At 37.7% G+C, this 21377-nt stretch overlaps 1 protein-coding gene across 13 annotated transcripts in view; it reads right to left on the bottom strand.

Annotated features, from left to right (window-relative positions):
* The window catches only part of EHBP1 (EH domain binding protein 1), a 232705-nt gene that overhangs the window by 76936 nt on the left and 134392 nt on the right, over nt 1–21377 (bottom strand). For all 13 annotated transcript variants that reach the window (XM_075147594.1, XM_075147589.1, XM_075147590.1 and 10 more), the window contains 2 exons: nt 5737–5915; nt 5047–5095 (listed from right to left, as the gene is read on the bottom strand). In XM_075147594.1, the coding sequence (XP_075003695.1) occupies nt 5047–5095; nt 5737–5915 (228 nt within the window). The remainder of the gene's footprint in view (nt 1–5046; nt 5096–5736; nt 5916–21377) is intronic.

Below are 21377 nucleotides of genomic sequence, written 5' to 3'. Positions count from 1 at the left end.
CTTTTCACCCTTTTCTGAAAGGGTCTAAAATGTTCACAGTTGTTCCTACACTATTTTGAACACAAACAGATGCTAAATTTAAGACATGGACAAGAACCTGTCCTTTCACAAGGAAACAATAATACACATCGCTGGCTTCAACTCTACCGCAGTTTTACACCGTTTCCTTAATTTATATCGTTTTAGAAGGGTGGAAGAAAGAAAGAAAAGAGAAATCAATTATGATTTTTTCACCCTCTTAGTTTTCATACTAGTAAATGCTCAATGGTGAGTTAGAACGTGGGTCTGGCCTGGCCGGCTCCTGGCAGACCCGGCTATTTTACCTGCTCTGAGAAAAGGAGGCTCTCTCTCATTCCCATTACAATGTACTGGAGTCATTCCTTACTTGAGGGTCAAATAGTTTTCATTTCAGCCACTTTTCAAACTCTGCTTCTGAGAGTCAGAATTTATCTTCCTGAAATTTTGCATGCTTTCCCTCATGCTCAGGTATAACTTGCCAAAGCATTTTTGGTGAAGTAATTTTTATATCTCTACAACAAATAATTCAGAGAGTTTATGTAGACATAGAAATTATATGAATAATTTATTTTTAAGCCCTTCTGGCTCTCCCTGTGCAAAATGATTTGGCCTAAAATCATTGCTGGTCTTTGTGGGGTATCATTTCTTGGGAAGGTTTATTATGAGAGATTGTTATGCCATTTATAAAAGCAGAGCTGTGCTTAGATATAGGAGTAGCAGATACAAAGCTCCAGATGGAGCAGAATAGTAGGAAAATGATGGGTGGGAGGGAATGGAAAGAACTCAGATGGTAGAAGAGGGACAGCTGTCATTTACTTGGTCTTGGGACACAGAGCTGGAGGAGCAGGGTCAGGCTGGATACGAAGGAGAGGGAGACAAGAGAGGTGGAACCAAACAGACATGAGGAGCACAGAGAAAGGAGAGTTAAGGGAGAGCAGTGCAGGGTTTTGGGTGGGCAGCCTAAGCCATGGCAGGTACTGGGAATGATGAACGCCAGCAGAAAACAGGCTGGGTATGAAAGCATAGCAAACCAGCTGTGTTGTCCTGTGGGCTAAAGGTAACACCAGGATTTGTTGTTTGATTAAGTGGGTCAGTGCCGATTCAGTGGCATAAATAACCTGTTGCCCCACACTGAAGGTAGTGGGAGTTACCATCTGAAGAACGAAAGGACCTAAGGATGGGCTTAGCAGTCCATGGCAGCCGAAGTCCATAGACATGACTTGACCTGAACTCTTTTATACCCTTAATTTCTTATTTATATGCTAATAAAACTAAATCCTAGGAATATCTCCCGGGGTCTGTAAAATGAAGGTGGGGACAGCGTTTCAAAGTTGTTAGGAAAGGCACTTGCTTAGAATGGGTAATGCTATAGCAGAAGGATTGAATGTGGAACGATGGATATTCTTGATACAGCTGCAATTGCTTTTTACTCTCTGCTTGGTTCTTCTAGTGATGCTTGGGACTGAACACAGTAGTTTTCCGTTGATGCCAGATACTTATTTCCTATCCCCTCTCCTTCTCAGTCTGGATGATACACATTCTTGCTTCTCTGCTTTTAAAGTGCACTAGATATCTAGATTGGCACACAAATGTTTTACAGTCGTTAGTTCTATAAATAGCAATTGTAGGTTCTGTACGTGTCCATATAGCAATGTGTGATGGGTTCTCCTTCACTGTTAGAAAAACTGGGAGCTTCTTGATATTCCAGTATATTTATAAATGCCTAGTGTTTCTACCTAGTTTGTGACTAGTTTGTAACATGGTATTAACAGTAAATTTTCCATGTGAAATTACTTTTTGTTAAACAGAGGCATAATTGATTTTGCAAATATGCATGTTTTTTATATGCATGTTTAACTATGCTCCTACATGATCCTACCAAGGTCAACAAGCAACTCCTACACACACAATTAAATATGTGCTTATGATTTTGTGGAATCAAATAGTAGAAGCAAGCATGAACGCCTGTTATAAAAATATGGCTGCTAGCTTAAAAGTAAGGAATTTTTTCCATTTTGACTCAATGCTATCCCTGTAATTCTGAATTCTTCTGTTTAAATGTATATTTTAAAAGGATTCCTTCCTTGCGAAATGGAATATTTTGTCAAGACAATCACTTGAGTTCAAATGTATTGAGGAATTTAGTAGAAATGGTCAAAAACTGTGAAAAAAGGCAAAAAAAAAAAGGCATCACAAAAATTGAAAGTGCCAATCGAACATCCAGAAGATATATTACTATTTCCACACAATAATCCCTCAAATGAAACAAGCTCCTCTAAACAATAAAGTAATTAAAAACAGAAGTTCATTAGTAGAACCATACTGTTGTGCCCTTCCACTTCTTGCCTTTTTATCCCCTACAAGCTCCAGCCAAGTGTAGTTTAGTAGCTTACATTTTTAAAGTGCAGGACATGTTACTAGCAATATGAAAACTTCTGTTCTTGATAAGGGACTATACTGCCAGTATGCTGTAATTTTAACACACTTTTCATTATTATTTACTAATAATCAAATGGACGTAGTAAATAAAATTAGTTGGTTAACGTTATTGGGAAGGCTATATGGATAGTTAGATATATACAACGTTTAAGTAGAACCACAACTCTTTAGATCAGCTGGGAAGGTATCCCTGTAATGTTTTGAATTATCTCAAAGATAATCCTGGTTTCTCTTTTGTTCCTCACAGAAATTTGAATTTGCAACAAGCACAATGCACTAAATTTGAATTCTGACTGATGCTAACGGAATCTGGAGTAGTTGTTTGGGGTTTTGGTTTTTTTTTTTCCCCCCAGAGATATAATTATATTGTGGAAATTACAATACATATTTACACACACACACGTATGCATATTCAGGACACTAAACCTATTTACCTATCTCCTGATGAAGTTTTTTCTTTTTTCTTTTTTAATTTACTGACAAGCTGATGGACAGACATCAATTGGGATCCATCAGCACAAGCACCACAGGCAGTATTCCAACCATTTCCCAACTATGTAACACACTGACATATTGGCCAAGATCAGATGTCACAGGTAAATACCCTTTTTTATTCAGCATCAGCGGCAGCACCAATTTGGCAAATGACTAGTCTGCGTTATAAAGACACTCCGATGATGTGGTTTTTGTAACAGTGCATTTCAACGTGTAATTATACACAGTAATTGCACTAAAATAGTTGTCTCTTAAGATTTCTTCTTTTTTTACTAAAATACAAACAAGGTCACGCACTTCTAAAAGATATACTCTTATGGGTTAATCTTTAATCTATGGTCACAGTCACCTCTTACCTCCTTTCCTGGGAGGGGAAAAAATAAATAGAGATGCTTCAGACAAAGAAAATTGTCCTATTCATCCATAGATGTTATTTTAATTGGTTAGGAGGAATCATTGTCAAATGTGTTACATATCTGCATGGAATTTATAGGCAGCCATTGTTGCCAGTGCTGCATTCACTCCAACCAAGGGCACGCAGGGTTATCAGGCAGAACTGTGTGAGACCAGGAAATAAATCTGCAGGAAGCAACTGAGGTACTCAATGTAGCTGTCAGGCGAAGGCTTGCAAAGTGATGAAAGGAAAAAAATGCACAATAACAACAATCATTACTTCTTCAATCCTGGGAACTATATCCTCTTAGAGAGACGGGCTAAAAAGTTCACCACTTGCCATCACAGTTTCATAAAGAAAAGATGACTGATCATACCGGTAATGTTTTTAATTAATAATCTATTCTTTCTTTTTTATAATCCCACTTAATTAGCCCCGACGCTCAACAAAACTTGAAGTACAAAAACATATGGTCACAGAAAACACTGTGATGTCACGGATAATCCACTTAGGTCATCATAAGACCCCGTATTATTATGAAAAAGATATCATTGGCCAAATCACTCAGTAGATAACATCAGCTCAGAGATATTTCATTATTTATAATACTTAAGTACTATTTTAAAGACGAGTAACTCCCTGGCTAACATATAAGTGTGCAGGCACATTAAAATATAATTATCCTAAACACAAATGAATTTTAATAAAGCGCTTTCAGAAATTCCACATATCTACAATCTAAAACTCTTTAGTTATATTTGCTATATAATATTGAACCTAATTAATTTATTCAAAGTATATTTTTATATCTTCATCCCAATTAAATTTAGCATTTTTAAAGTGGTATAAAAATAAAATCACAGCATTGAGAAGACAGCTCCTTAAAAATAATTTTCAGATGATCTTCAGGAACAATTTTATTATCAGTGACTCACATGAAAATTATAATTTCTAAACATGTCCCTAGGGCTCAGCTGAAGTTTGTAACATGTCTAAAATACTGAGCAGAAATAAAGAGTCTTCTGGTGATTCCCAAACTGAGTTCCTGTATCTTCCAGAGAAACTTTTTACATCCTTGCAGCACAAAGGTACAAAAAGAGTGGTTTAAAACAGCTGCTTAGCACAATGCTATAAACTATTTTGCTAATATTTCAGTTTATTTGCAAAGTAGTGTCTCAATACTTATTACCCTAAACTTTCCATGTTGCATTCATCGCTTCACTCAGTTGCGCAGTATAAAAGTAGGTGTAAAATTTAATCTTTAAAATTATAAAAATCACCATCAAAGCAACATCGACCGCGACTGATGCACGGAGCCCCGTTAAAGCACCAGAAAGGGAAGTCTTGCGTGCGACAAACCAAGAGCAGTTACATTTTTCTTTTTTTATAATTAGGTGGCTGATTGGAAAAATGAGAAGAGTGATCACAGAAGGCTGGCCAGCCCTCTCCTCCGCTTTCACAGTTAATGTAGGCCATACAAACATTAAACTCTAATTCCAGCCTTTCACTTGTTGTGAATGTTAAAGACCATGACAAACTAGAGTCAATAATGCATCCGATTTGAACTGCGGGAGGTTGAATACCTTCTGTGAGCCACAGTTATGATCTTGCAAAACAACCGCACTTTCCCAAAATTAATAAAAACCTGCAGTGAAGCCAAAATTGAAGCTATGTCTGTTTTTTTTCCTGGCAGTTCTTACCTTTTTGTTGTTCTCTTTAATATCTTGAGGATTCAGGAACTTGTAGTCACTGAGGGGGAAAATGGCACAGTGGGTATATACAGTATTTGATAAAAGCAGCAGTTTTAAAACAAACTGAATCTAAAAATTTGACATGCAATAATATCGTACAGTAACTAGCAATTTCACAGCAATTCAATCAACAAAACTAATAGTGTGGAAAATTAAAGGAATAAATAAATAAATAAATAAACAAACACCGATTACATGTTTCATTGCCTGAAGCTTTCCATCTAAAAAAGAAGTTAAGGCAGGGACTAGAGGCCGGCCTTGACAACCAAATTTACCAGGAGGTAATCCGTCCTTGTCAGCATACAAAGAGCTACAGGCTTATTCCTCTCATCTCATTTCAACACCGGCACAATTTTCATAATCATCTTGAAGTCAGTTCTTTGTATAAGATTAAGAAGAAGGAAAACAAATCACAGAGAGGGGAGAAACAATTGTTTATGCAACAAGGGAGAGCAAAGAGGTCATAAAGTTTGAGCATTCATAAATCTGTTTTCTTAGAAAGGATGGTTCCCTACTTGAAAGAAAAGAGTGAAAACAGTTCAACGCCTGAAACGAACAGGGATTTGATTTTTACATAAACTTAAATGTTGCATATTTCTAGGAGAGTTAGCTTACGCAGACAGAGAGTATACAACTTACATTAGGTCTGGTCTAAAGTGATGTAATATTGCACAAAAGGATAAACCATTTCTCCATGATGTAGTAAAATTGGTGATTTTCACTCCCCTGTAGTTTTTTGTAACTTCTTTGCACCACACAAGCAGTGACTGACTAGCGTTTGGCTTTCTCCCCAAAACAGGACTTGGTATCGGGCTTGGCTGCAAAAAAAAAGAAAAAAAAAAGAAAAGAAGAGAAGAAGATGAAAGAATTTAATGGAAGATGAGAATTAACATTAATTGACCTAACTAGATGATCTGTAGCCTTTGATGTGAATTTAGATTCTTCACAGCTGTCAGTTTACAATGACTGTAACTTGCAAAAGACACAAATCGCTTGTTATTATCTCCAGTCGTCGCCCTTGGCGCTTGTCTCCAAAGGATGTAGATATACGGGATTCCAGATCTACAGAGGAGAACAGGCCAAGAATTGTACCAGTGGAAGCACCACGCTGAAATACTTTAAGGCACAGTCCTGCACAGACCGTGATACATACCCTTGAAAAAATTTCCCAAAATGCAGCCATGGAAAAGCATCCCCACAAGCCCTTTCACTTTTAATGAAGATAACACCACGACTGGATCAAAAGCCAGGCATACCAGGGATAGAGTTTACCACGAGTTGCGATCTACCATTGCAGCGTGGGAATCAAAGTCACTGCATCTGCGACATATGAGTAATGCATTCATCTCATATAGGCTCCAGCATAAAGTTTTTGGCTGCGCTCCTCCTGTTTAAGCGCGCAATTGCATAAAGGTAATTACGGCACAGTGTTTCTAAACAGCCACTTCCAACCATACCCAAAGAGCTTCCTCTTCCAGGCTTTCGTTTTTCTATGTGGAAAAGGCATTTCAGCCATAAATCCTTATCAGAGGGTGGTTTCTAACAAGTATCATTAGCTAATAACAACCATTTCCCAAAAGGGTATTTTGACACTTTTAGTAATATTTTTGTTAGCACAAACCAAGAATTAAAATGGAATAAAATATTTCAGGCATTTGGTATTTGTCAGACTGTCTGCTGTTTCTCAAATTCAGCAGAGAACATACTGATAGCAGCTGATGTTTTCAAGAAATACACACTCATTTCACCCAAAAAATATTGTCACTTTGAAAACTTCTTAGATGTAATTAAACAGACATAAATCCGAAGTCTGAATTATAGGAAAAGAACTGAGCTTATTTTTTCAATGTAATATAATTAAAAGCATATATACACAACAAACATGCTCTTTAAGCACCTTGTAGCTAGAGAGTTCCCAAATTAAGATAAAAATAGAGCAACTAATTTAGTGTATCTCAGCCACTTAAGTTTAACAAATAAATCCTTTTGGCCATATTACCTATTTGTGAAAGACCAACGATGCCCCCACTTGACTAAAGTATGTCAGTGCTAAGCGATTAGCTGCTAGCTACCAACTGATTTATGTTTTCACTGCTTCTGGGGAAGAAAACGTACAGAACCAGGAAAGTAATTTTTCATTTACCGTGACAGTCAGCCCTAAAAAGTTGTTTTATAAACACATCTACTTCATCATCAGATAGAAGCACTGCCAACTCATTTAGAAAGTGCAAAATGTATACCTTGCTGAGATTTTTTTAAATAACAGATCATACGTACAAAATAACTTTTTAACAAGTGTTTTGTTTTTTTTTTTAATCCTGTCAACGATTCAAATCAGCATGAACAAATCCGTTAATGATGAGACAAATACCTCTAAATACACTGAATTAACATCTTAACAGGAATATACAAAATAGGGAAGAAAAAGCAGCCAAAAAATGATAAACTTTCTTCACTATGCATCAGATTTTAATCAGAGAAACAAATATTGCTTCGGAGCTGCCAGACAGTTACTCCAGATACAGCATGATGTAACTAAGATCAGGTTTTTCTCCTGTTTTTTTACAATTTGAAGCAAAAACCACTAACTAACCACTGACCCCAAATTTAAGGTACCGCATTACTTAAAATATTTTTGTTATCTAAATTATATATATGGAAATAACACTGCTGGGAGAAAATAATTAAAATAGCACTCTCAAGATATGGAAAAATGATATTTTAACAAATTTTTAGAGCGCAGAGCTACTTCTTCAAACCGTAGAGCACTACTTACCAGATATATTAAATGTCAACTATAAAGTCTCAATACTTGTTACTGAAGCCCTCTACAGAAATGTTAAATGTTCCAGTCACCACCTAAATACTTTCTGGCTAACTCTGAAAGGGCCTTAGGCAATATTACCATTCAAATGCCTTAATTAGACATGTAACAAACTGAAGATGTAACTGATTTTAAAACTAGGTTTTACAAAAGGACATCTAAAGCTATTAAATCAATAAATTTAGCAGAATTCTGCATTTTATTTACAAATTATCAATTTTTTTAAATCCAGATTACAATTCCTTGAAAATCTATACTTAAGTTGGAGCTTTTTTCCATGTTTGTCCTTCCATTTACTTTAGGTTTTCTAAAAGTATATGCAAGATTTAGGATGTGCATAATGTACCTACACAGTTGTCTCTTCTTTAGCTGATAAAGCAGAAATTATATACGGCTGTCTTTCCAGACTAGTACTCCAACTTTTTTGGATAAAGGTGAAGTTAATATTACGATAATGTTATGCTCTTCACCATCTGAGTCAAAGCTTTCATTATTCAATCTATGATAAAAGTATTTAACTCAAACACACCGGAGACATATAAGTAATGGCAGAATTGTGCATGAGCACTTGACACCCCTTCAGAAGGGTTAACAAATGTTAGTTTTGGTTTTTTTGTGAAGCATCATTACGAAAAATATTTTCTTTTGATACCTGCAGGTTATACATATTAGTTACAGGTTCAGTGCAAACACAATTACTACCAAGTACCTATTTCTAGCATATATTTGCTCTACAAGATTGGTAGGAATTCAACAAATGAAAAGAAAATTTAATTAGCTTTTTCTTACATAATTCTTTTAAGTGCTGACTACACAATTCTTCTAAACCACACAGCAGTCATGACTTGGCTTTTTGAGTTCAAAAGCCAAAGTCCCTGAGAACTCATTTGGAAATGTTACTAAAGAGCATGAGATATCCACAACAGATTGCCAGATCTGCTCACTGATCAACAGGTTACTGAATCTAATGCAACTGATCTTTATCCAGCTGTGGATTAACTGCATGGCAAGTGCAGAGGTTCCAGAGCTGGTCCCTCACATGCTAGCTCAGATCTAGATGCAGCATCACGTGGGTGGATTTATCAGCTGGAGTCAGCACTAGCTTCAGGATATCTTTGTTTCACAGTCAACAGAAGCACTGAAGTCTCTTTATTTTATTCTTCTTTTACATGCTCTGGAAGCTTAATTAATACGTTTTATAGTGTATGCATTTTTCCTCTTGGGAGATTATCCCATCAGACTATTACTCTATGTTAACAAGAGGACAATAGCTTTAAACATTAGGCTGCATCCCTACATTTCAAAATATTTAAGTAATTGTTTTGCTGCTCTCAGGAACGCAGCACCAGGTGCACTGATGGTTCGCAAAGTGAGGTTGGAGCTGCATCTCTGACACACATAGGCCAACGCTCAGGAGAAGAAAATCAAGACGGGAACTGGTGATGGGAACATGAGGCTATGAACCAAGCCCTCGTATGAGACACAGGGAGCAGCCAGAATGAAGATCATAGGGGCTCAAGTCTGAGCAACCCTCAAGAGCGTGTTGACAGGTTGCATGGGGGTAGAGGAGTTTAAAGAGAGCAAGAGGCAGTGTTGAAGGCTGGAAGAGAAAGATGCTGAAAGGAGTAAGGAAAAAAAGAAGTACGTAACAGCTGTGGGAATCTGGGTGGAAGACTTACGTGGTTTGAGTTTTATATTAATGAACACCACTCCCCAAAGAGGAAAGGAGTTGAGAGAACAACCTAGGAATGGTAATTAACTGCAGGAGGAGAGGAAGCTGAGACTGAGATACGGCTGAAATAGGGAAGACCTACAAACAATCAACCAACAAGTTCTGTTTCTCAAGAAGCAAGTACAGGCAACGGTCTCTTACTTATTTGACTGAGCAAAATAAAAGGGATTTTCCCTTATCCCTATCAAAACTACCGTGCTGTCTAGGCTCACTGAAAATTGTGAAACGGTTAAAATGCAAGATAAGGTAAATAAAAGTAACACACAACTAAGTGAGACAAAATGTGCAGCATGCAGCTGGATGCAGAAAAAGTTTGGGAAGCTCAGCTGAACTGAGCAGACAGAAAAATGGTACAAAGGTGCAATATAAACAAGACACCCAAATACATTTCAGTCAAAAAGATAATTTTATATCATCAAGATGATACTCTAGAATTTTATTTTTTAAACAACACAGGGCTCTACCCATAGAAACTGCTGAGCCCGGGAGTAGTCTAAACTGAATATGGCTCATTTGATAGAATTTATGTCTTTGGCAAGGTCTGTACGTGTCCAATGTGCATTCAATTTTGTTTACTCTGGGCTGTGGAACAGTCCGGGCATAAGCCAAAAGCTGATTTTTAACTGGTATCAGCACCAAAATAGAATATGGAAATCAAGTCTGCAAAGACGGAATAAAACTGCTTTCTGTTTTATTCCACAGATGGAAAAAACATCCTCATGACCCAGCTGTGCTTAGATGTTCTTTATTTAGGCTAGTTAGTTATTTTTTAAGTAGCAGGTCACCACAACATGATGATGGCTTCAGTGACACAACAAAATACAAGTGGCATTCCTCTTTGTTTCTGGTAAGGAAATATATATTTTATAATAATATTATATATTTTATAATATGTAAGTGCATGGGTGTATTAGAAAATATACATTTCCTGGAAAGGAATGTTAGGAGTTCTGCCATCCTGTTAATCTGATACACAAACTTATCAGTTTAGGAGTACATTCTTTAACTTTGTTGCTCTCTAGTTGCATGGCATGGTGCATGATTACACAAAACGTCTCTAGACCCTACTGCCCCTAAAAATGAAGGAGATCTGAAAACCCAGCTGCCTGGTATGACTTACAGATTCACTGAATTTGTTTCCTGTATAAGATTACTAACAAGTATTTAGGTAACTTCCAGGTTTCTCCAGCATCAGACATCTTAAAACTTTGCCTTCCTCACTATTCTGATTGTGCCTACACCTAATGTGGATATGCAACAAAATATAAACTTTTATCTTAAAAGGCTTAGGCATAAGCTTTTAATTGCTTATCATTTTACAGATTTAATTTTGGCACAACTAAACCAGTCCATGTTCAATCACAACCTTAAGATTTAGACATCTGCCCGAGCCGACATGATGCTCTCACGTTTGAATCTGGCAAAGTGAGGAGGAAGGTGAAATCCTTGGGACATGCCTTAAGTTAGGTGTTGGTCAAGTAGGTGAGATTATTTCATTCTAAAGGGTTTTCAGTTGCCCATTACATATTTTGGTGGCCATGAGGCTGGAAAGAGCTCTTCTAAACTATGCCTGGGAAAAGAAAGGAAAGCAGCTGGAGTATGTACATGCTACCTAGAATACCAGGATATGCATCAAACGTAACTTTCTAGACAACAAGAATGGCAGACCCTCTCAATCTGGGAAGAAAAAGCAAGTGATCAAAGCCACCTGGATATTCTGCTCTCCCCCTCTGCAGTTTTCCAAATAACACCCATTTGCAAAAGGCACCCATTTGCTCGCAGCACTGTGGAGAGTTTAATTGCAAAGTTTAATCCACCCTGATTTGCCTCTTAAAATAACTGGGGAGGGGTTAATGCTTTCAGTCTGCTTTCACTTTATTAATTGGAAGTGGATAGACAATGTGGTCCCATGACAGAAGGTGTATGATGCTGTGTTTAACTGAATACTTTGGACCCAAGGGAGAACTGATGAAGATAACACCTGCCATCAAGAACCACACACACCTCAAGACCCCATTACTATATTCCTTCTCCTAGACAGCCACAGCTTCCTACTGTTTGCCACTCTCCCTGGCTGACTCACGTCTAAACTTACACAGTTTGTGCTGTACATGGCTGAATCATATACACAATGGTTGTCCTTCAACGTCCTGTCACTTCTGGTCCCAGCCTGTAAGGTTTAGCAAGTCCCTCATGCTTGAGGTAATTTCATCCACATAACTTTTACTTGTCCAACCCCACGAACAAACATGATGATGGTATTTTTTATTCTAATCATCACTACCCATTTCTTCTCACACTGTGCCTATCTCACTGCTCAAGGCAAAAATTTGTTGCTCATTATTTGTTATCCTTAACTTACAGTGTATGGCACTCAGCTTCATTTAAGCAGTATGATGCAAATGCTACATTAAACATAGCATTTCAACTTGCCTGTGATCTCCGGCATGATAGCCATCACACAGTATTAGGGCACTCTGTGATGGGTGAATGAATATATTGACATGATAAGAGACTCACAACTGGTATTTTAGAAATAGGGAAACAATCTGAATTAAATAACTTGCCTGAGCCAGTAAAATGAATCGACTATGATAAGAACTCAAAGACGCTACCTAATGTGAATCTGGTGCATCCACAGCATCCCACCAAAGCACTCCTCCTGACTCCAGGGACAGGTGACAGCGCTCAGAATAACCCAAAACAACTTCCAGACTTAGACAAGTTAAGATGAAGTCTAAGACCTGGCCATCCCAAAGACAACAACACATCATTCGTGCCTCAAACACTGCTCTGGGTAACTTGGTCAGCGTCACACAACAGTTCTATGTCGTGAGCTCTGTCCAGGCTCCCTGTGGCATTCACCTGGCATAACGAAGAGACTGTGCTTCATTAAACACCTTCCAACTCCTATGAAAAAATAAAATGGCCGCCCTACAGACAGCTGCCTCTTCTATTACAGGGTCTGGTTACTTTTGCTTTGAGCACTGAGGAAGTGGTCCGGCAGAAAATCACGGTATGTAGTCATACAATTGAACTGTGTACACAACCTACAGGCATATAGTGCACAAAGATGGGAGAGGTTACAGTAACAGAGGCTACCTTAAATCTGGCAGTTCGTAACTGCTAAGTACTTCATTTTGTAATTTTTGTAATTATCTGGTAGCCTCCTTTTGGCTTTTACTTTGTCTAGTAATGAAGTAACTTTTTCTTAGCATAATCTTTAAGGGTTTTGGTTTGGTTTTCATTGTTGGGGATTAAAAGGATAAAAAAAACCCAAGTATTTGGGAACTGAACTCTAAACCTTCAGAACCACAAGCCACAACACATCAACTACTGGACAATTTCCTCACTTGAGCAACAGGACACAGAGCCTGTCTGCCCATGGGAATTAATTAAGAACAAGACAGACTGTTTATTTCAAGACGACTACCTCCCTCTGTGGATGTTCTTAATAGAGAATAACAGTACCGCATAGGAGTGAGGGTAGCTACCTCACCAGGTTGAGGAGCCCTAAATTTACTAGCTAATGGCAAGGAGATTATGTTAATGAGCTGGTAAAGGAGAAACAAATCTGAGACAACATAATGAATTGGTTACTCATGCGCAAGTAATTTCACCTGATGGTCAGTATGGCCAAGAAAAAAAAGTCATTGTGAGCTCCTTCCCAGATTCAACTATTATAAAAGTATTGGCTGAGGTTTGTCTAGCTTCTCTTCCCTGAGGTCGCATAATCTTTGTCTTGAACAACATGTTTTCAATTAAAAAACCCAGGAAAAGGTATATAATTCACACCATTAAGCAGAAGCGAATGCTGAGTTCATTCTCTGATGTTTACATATATTTGTAATATAACAGTATGAACAGGTCACATGCAGGGATGGGGCCTCATTTTTCTGCTCTCAGAAGATGGGCAATTTCCTTGTGTCCACCTTCCTTTCTCCAGTTGCCCCGGTGGCACGTGGGCTGAAGTCTCCGCTCCCGTGTAATCTGTGCTGGAAGCCCAGATGAGCTACCAGGATGCTGCCGGCTCACAATCCCTGGCTTTCTGCCACGACGGGAACGTTCAGGGTTTTGGGCAGGTTGCCAGAATTAAGCAACTTAAACCACAGATGAGGAATAGCAATTTTCAAAGCTTTTAGCTTTGTTAAATGTGAACTGAACTAGCAAAACGCACCTCCCTGGGCCCAAGGCTATCTCTGCCACATTTCAAAGGCCTGCAGCAAACAATGGAAGTGTTAGAGCTTGTCAGAAAAGGTCACAAGAATCTCTTCTAAAAGAAAGCACAAGGCAAACTAAAAATGAGAGTCACTGCCAATTCTTCCTAAAAACAGTGAACTCTTGTTGCTTTTGCAGGAATTTCTTTTGACATTAGCCATTAAATAAACGCAAATTATTCTCCCACTCTTCTGAACATTTCAACAGACGTTGTTTTTTCAGGCAACCTTCTGATGTTGTATCGTTAAAGTGACATTGCTCCATAGAACTTTATAGACACCTATTTTGGAAATCTACTGCATCATTTGTGTTAATGCACAGCCATAGGCAGATTTATGGAAGTGTCAGTCTTTGTCTATGAGAAATCTTTGTTTTAAGTACTTAAGAGCACAACACAAATGCCAGATTTGTGCAGGTACTGCACTAACAAAGGAAAACAATCTCTGTGTGGAGGGGTTTAGTGCACTCAGTAGGAAGGTGGAAATAAAATAAGCATATTCTACAATCTTGCATGAAGTACTGGGGTCCATGATCTCAGATCAGGCACAAAGATGGCTATTCTCAAGAAAGCTCTTTAGGATAGCTATAGGTGAATGAGGATTTAATGGAAACAAGTGACTTGTAGCCTTGATAAACTACTGCATCGGCAGCCCACCCTATACAAACAATCACAAGATGGAGATTAATAAAAATATTGTTTCACCACTCAGTGATAAGGAGGAACTACCCATAGATGATGGGGAGACATCTGAAATGCTTAATGCCTTTCTTTTTTCTTCATAAATCTTTATTCTACAAGTCAGATGCAAGTTGGAGACTAGCATTACTAACATCAGACACAAAAAGGTCAGATTTCAGCCAGGTGTCGGAACAGATCAGATAAGCCAGATGCTTTCAGATCAGCTGAACACACTTAATGTAATCCTGGGGTACTGGAAGAACCAATATGAAACAACATCTAAAATTAACAGCCAGTTTGAAAACTTGAAGATGATGGGCAAGATATTAGAAGAGTAGGAAAAGACTACATTCCCTTCTAGTCTTTAAGAGCATAAAAAAAGACAAATCGGAAGAATGCAGACAAACTAAGGAAAAAGGTGGAACAAATAATTAAGTTGCTTCTTCGCATGTGAAAGTTAAAAAGGAGACAAGCAACAAACATTAATTTGTCATCAACAAATCATGACAACCAGTCCAAGTTCCTTCTATAAGAGGTAAGCAGGCAGGGGAAGGGAGAAGCAGCAGATAACATATTATGATTGTAGTTAAGCTCTTTTTATTGTCTCTCAAGATGGTCTCATAAGGAAGCACAGAAAATGGAGCCTTAATGAGACTCACATAGCATAGGGGCAAAACACACTGGAAAACTATATCCAAGACTAGATTTAAATGGTTCTTGGAATTATGCATTAAAAGGGGTTCTGCAAGCATATTTCTTGGGTTCAGTGTTGAAAGTCTGAATTAGGAAGGCAGATGATACCCTAGACACGAAGCTGGGATGGACATCAAATGCACTAGAAGAAAAAAAAAGGAGAAAAAGTCTGAAGAAAACAGGATGAAATTCAATAGGTACAAGTGCAACATAGGAAGGAGTAATCATTTACATAAATGCAGGATGAGGACGAACTGGTTAGGTAACAGTTCTTCACAAAAGATGTGGGGGAAACAGTCTATTCAAGTTGAACATAAGTCAACAACATCAGGTTGTTGTGAAAAAGACAAACATCATACTGAGATGTACAGACAGGAATAAAGCTTGCAAGACATGCACTGCCTCTCCCACTCCACTCAGCATCAATAAAGCCGCAGCAGAAAATTTATGTTCAGTTTTGCATGACGCAGTGTAGGGAAGATGAGCTCAAAGAGAAAATCAGGGAAAAAAAATAAACCACGAAGAAAGCTGGAGCAAATTTAGGTCATTTATGTTACGAAAAAATGATAAAGGAAAGCATGCAAAATTCTGAAGAAAGAAAGAAAACCCTTTGTCCCCCATGTGAGTATTTACCAAAATGAAGTTACAGGCTTTAATTGCAACAGGTCAGCCATTAGGAGGAGCAATCTATAAGACAGTATAATGAAGCCTTGGAAAGCCATGGATGCTTCATTATTGGAGGTCTTTAACAACAAGTTGAAGAAATCTTTCATTTTGTAAAGCTGAACTTGCCTTTGGGCAAGTAGAAGGACCAAGTGATCTTTTAAGATGTGTTTCAGACCTACCTTCTCTGTGTTTCTTAACTCCAGGTCCTACAGGGAAAGGACACAGCTGGCACAGGCTGCTGCCACCAGCAAGCAGGAACCCAGCAGAGCTCCCCTCTGCTCTCCGGCAGCAGAGAAGCAAGCCGATGAACCCCTGTTTCCCACCGAGCACACCTCACACTAGCCTCTCGGCTCACATCATCCACCAAAAAAAATACTTCCCGTCTTAAAAATTAAGCCTGGGGTTGGGGTCCCAATATTATTTGTTTCATAAGCAACTCATGCACCGATTTACCTGTGTTAATCAGATTTCCTTGCAAAGCACAGTATATTTTGCTTTTTTCCTGGCACATAGCTATCTGAATACATAGAAAATAACCACTAACACAACCCTCCAAATGAATAATTGTACAGAGTATGTCTTTTATCTTTTAGTTGTTTAGGAGACTGGCTATCGAAGAAGTATAACCCCACCACTCCAACTGCTCCTCATGAACGCTAGCAGAGAGGAAGGCTCCCTCCCATTCAGCACACCTCTGCAGAAAGTCACAAAGACACTTTAAAATCTAGCGTACATTAAAAAGGTTATTTCATCTGGAAGGTAAGAGTTCAGGTCAAAGCCAGGACAACAGCCAGCAAAAGAAACCACCCAATTACAGTTGGGTGAAATTAGGTATTTAGGCAAACAGTAAGATGTAAGCAACACTGGTAACCGAATCAGTTGGATTCAGCTCTCAGTCACAGCAGAGGTATCACAAGCAGAGTGAACTGGGAAACAATAATTACTTTAGGGTTTTTTTTTTTGTGGTGTTTTGTTTTTGTTTTTGTTTTTTGTTTTTTTTCAAGAAAAAACAAGGTGATAACACTTGAAAAAAATCTTCTATACCATAAACAGAATGCTTCACTCACAAACACAATTCATAAACAACATATAAAATCAAAAACTATTATTAAATAAATAAAGCAAGTGAAAAATAAAGGAATGGCAGACGAGTATTCTTGTTTTAGTTGCCCAATGGAACAAGCATTATTTAAGCAGTGTGAAGGCAGATTGCTATCTTTATCTCATTGAATAGTACCTTATTCTGTGAATAGCCCCCATGGAATAACAGCCACTACTCAAGGATTCAATAGCTTAATGAACATAACAAGACTGGCACAATCTGGAACTCAATTTGCATGTAGTGTGAATATTTTTGCTTTATTAGTTTCATTTCAAAATAAAAATACATGTAAAAGTAACAGCAATTCAAGGGCCACTTGGCTTAACATATATTTTTCCAGGAATTCTTACACTATCCAAATTTGCTAATTGCTAGGACTTGTGCAGCTAAAAGGAGAAATACATGGAAATACCCTTTTTGTTTTATAATACGTAATTAACACAAGCTTTTCTAGCTTCAATACTGGCAAATCTATCCTCTTGAAAAATACACACATAATTTTCATGCTACAAATTAAATTTGGTGTGGTTATGCTTTTAGCACTCAACAAGTAAAAGCTTGTAAATGAAAAGCTGAAGCATAAAGGTACGGCAAGTCTCATTTAAGAAATCAAAATCTTTGGAAAGAGGAATTGTCTCCTGCAGAAGTCAAGAAAAGCTGCTAATAATTAAATATTGCTGTTGATTAACACTTTATGCTACATGTTTATTTTGAAAGTCCTTATTTAAGCAGATCGTGATATAAAACTAATCAAATCACTGTACTTCATTCCCATATGATGCCTGGCTAATAACCACACAACAGTTGGAAACTGTCAAAATATTTTACAGCTCAATTGTAATTACCATCCAAGTCTAAGCATGCAGTAATTGGGCGTTAGCCATGTTCTAGGGGTGTTACAGCAATACACAGCAGTCAGTTCTTCTGTGTTTTGTTTTTTACATGTGTAAAACTCCTGAATGATCCCCAGGATCTACTTCATAAAATTCTGAATGAAATATTAGTATGTTGTCCGCAGAGATAGATTTTTTTTTTTCCTTAATACAATATAGTATTTATGATAACATTTAAAAAATTAGCTTAACATTTGGAACTACAGAATTTGTTCAGCAGCTTTTTCCCCCCTTGGTTTAAATTCCCTGAAGTAAAAAAATATATTGTCAGATAAATAAAAATTAAACATTTTGAGCAAAATATTATATGGTAAATATTGTAATATTAAAAGCTTTGAGACAAACTGCTGATTCTGACTTCAAGGAACAAATTTTGCAGACCATAGACAGAGAAAATATTCCAATCTGCTGAGAGAGAAAAAAAGTACTGCTAAAATGTGGTAACATGAGGAACTTGAACGGGTTTTTAGCATGTACTATTATATATGTAATGAGCGTAATACTCGTGAGTATTGTATACCGATGATAGCCCGATAGGTTTTCCTGAACAGACAACTCTATAGGGGCTTCTGATTGTTTAGAGTTGGTATTTCTAAGGCAGTATCAGAGATATGGATTCATGATTCACTGGTCTTTCAACACTGTTCGAATCATTAATCCATGCATTAACTGTCACTAACTCCATAGTGACAAGAGAGACTACATCACTGGATCCCTATTACATTACTATCCAATGGATTAAAATCTTTAGGAAACATTATGCCTTTGAGCTGACAGGTTATAAATGGAAAGAAGTGTTACATTTTTAAGTGTCCTTTGGACTTAATTTACATGGTTGGGTTAAATAAAATCAAGCACTCTTGAAAGAAAAGCTCTCAATTGGTCCCAAGATGATGCAACACTTAACATGCTTCTGGTGTAAGCTGTTCGTGATTCCAAATATTTGTCTGCAGACAGGACTAGGAAACACCTAGATGGAAAGGCCGCACCAGAAGACTTCAGCCTTCCAACCAGTAGTACCAGTGCTATTAGAAGGGGCTGTGGGGGAAGGTATCGGTAGCTCTCCCTTGGGTTGGGGGATGAGATGAGGTTTATCGGACAACCCCAAGGAGCTATAGGGGGAAAAATTTCAGCCAGCACAAATGCAGGAAACTCAGGCTCAAGCCTTGTCCATCATCTTTAACAAGTCTGATCACGCCCAGGTATTGCAACATGTAGAGCACTTATCATTCACACATCTCAGCCTCCTACAATACTTCTCACTGCACGAGCACCTCGGGATAGGTGGAGGAGGGGAAAGAAGGGAGCCTTCATTCCTACACAGGAATTTCCATGCTTTGGGAAGTGTAAATTAGAGCATTAGTACTAGTTTGACAGTAAGTTTGCTAATAAATGTGTAGCAACATATCTAATTGCATAACAAGAGATTAAATGATTATGACAATCTTTGAAATGGGGAGAATAAAGAGAAGAGAAAGCGTACGTAAGGGAGAGCTCTGGGAAGATGGCAAACTAGCTGTAATTTCTAAACTTTGATAAATGTATAAAAGCCAACATATTTTACACTTTGCTGATTCTGCGCTAAATAAGCTTCCAGTGGAATCTACAAAGTTTGTTCTAATATTGAGTATTATTTCCAAGTTAGCTAGCTTCTAAAAATTAAAGTTATCTGTAGGATCCATCATCTTGAAAACATGGGTTTTGCAGATTGCTAGGCAACACTGCAGCAGAATCATGACTTAAGACGTGACTAGGAAACAAGTATAGTGACATCACTTGACTAAGATCCACCTTACCTTTAAAGTTGCACAAGGGGGGAGTTCAAAGAGCAGTTTTGCCTACAGTTACAATAAAATTTACAGACTACTCAAATAGAAGCGCTAGTGGAAGAATGATGAGTTGATAAATACATTGTGTGCATGCTACTTTAGTCATCGTGCAGTTTCTCAATGAGTTACATTCACATAAGCTTTTTCTACCATAGGTAAATACCTAAAAGTCATTTTGCAATGATTTTTATTATCTCCTATTAATAAAACCTTGGCAGTGTAATTGCTGCTACTGCTTCACAGCTATGCTGCATTTTAAGCTTTTCAATGCCTCCTGCAGGTTTGCGTGGGGAAGAGGAGGGCACTGGACTCTCAAAAGGGGAGTTTAGGTAGAGAGGATTGGTCTCCCAAGACCTCTTCTGCGGTCCGTAGAGACAGGTTGTTTAGAAGACTCTTCAGAGCAGAAGTCTGACCTAGATGCTCCAGGCCAGCCTTAGGGGATGCTATCTCTGCCCACATATTATGGAAAACTCCAGAGATCTCTTATATCCTAAATCACACATGAGCAATACAGTTGTAACTAACTTCACTACAAAAAGAGTCAAAAGGGACATTCTTACGGAGTCTAAACCTACAGCTCCTGGCCAAACTCACCAACCAGTTTTTAAAAGAATCCTCTAACTTGAAAAGGACAAAACAGAAAATGAGATCCTAGTAGGATTTGACCTGCTTCTTACCCCATTTTTACTCAATAAATATGAAAATATCCCGTTTTAAATATATATTTTTTTAAAAAGCTAATCCATTTCTCAAATAGTTCCCAAGCAGATATGCCTTTTCCAGGAGAATTCACATCATCTGGCTGGGGCTCCACACAGAGCCCACCACTCTTGCCAAAGGCAGCAGGGATAATATTCAGTTTAAGGATGTGAAATTGTGAAAACCTGGTCAAAAAACCCAAATGATACACTGCATGGTCTTTCTTTATTCTTTTTCCCTGTATTGGGCATGAAATATTGGTCAAGCGACCATCTCGGACACAGTGAGTGAGACAAGTGGTGATGGCGGGCAAATTACGTGTCATCTGTGCACAAAAAAAAAATGCACACAACTCAAAATCTGGAGTAATGTATTTCATTTGTTTGGGGAACAGTCACAGCACTTGCGTCCTCCAAAAAAGGAAGGAAACATTCTCTTTAAAAAGATGAAACTGCTCTGAAGCAAACCACTTAATGTTCTATGTGTTATATAGGTTCTCAGATTCTTTAAATACTTGCAAAAAAGACAGATTGTAAGTATTTTTAAATCAACAATTGTATGTCCAAGGAGACCAGAAATGGACGAAAATTCCAGAAACCTGAAAGCTCTGATTGGAATTATTTTCTGGTTATTCCAGAAATAGTTACAATAGTAAATATGTAAATATAAAAAGATATTGTGCTAAAATAAAACCTAATTTTAGCAGGCAAACCCCCAAAATTATTTTTTGTAAAAGCCTAATATTGTTGCTAGAAATAAATGTAAAAACATTTACATGTTTTTGTCTCTGCAAATTTGTCTCTGCATTTGTCTCTGCAAATGCATTTGCAGAGAAAACTCCCTCCCTTGAAAACCCCTCAAAAGCATTTTTTCTTTTTCCTTTTTTTTTTAAATAATAATAGTAATATTCCTTTAGCATTTTAAGTACAATAGAAGGGTTGCGGT

The sequence above is a fragment of the Calonectris borealis genome, chromosome 3 (assembly GCF_964195595.1).
Source record: "Calonectris borealis chromosome 3, bCalBor7.hap1.2, whole genome shotgun sequence".
Lineage (NCBI taxonomy): Eukaryota > Metazoa > Chordata > Aves > Procellariiformes > Procellariidae > Calonectris > Calonectris borealis.
The sequence above is the reverse complement of the archived record's forward strand: the minus strand, read 5'-3'. Positions and strand labels throughout refer to the sequence as shown.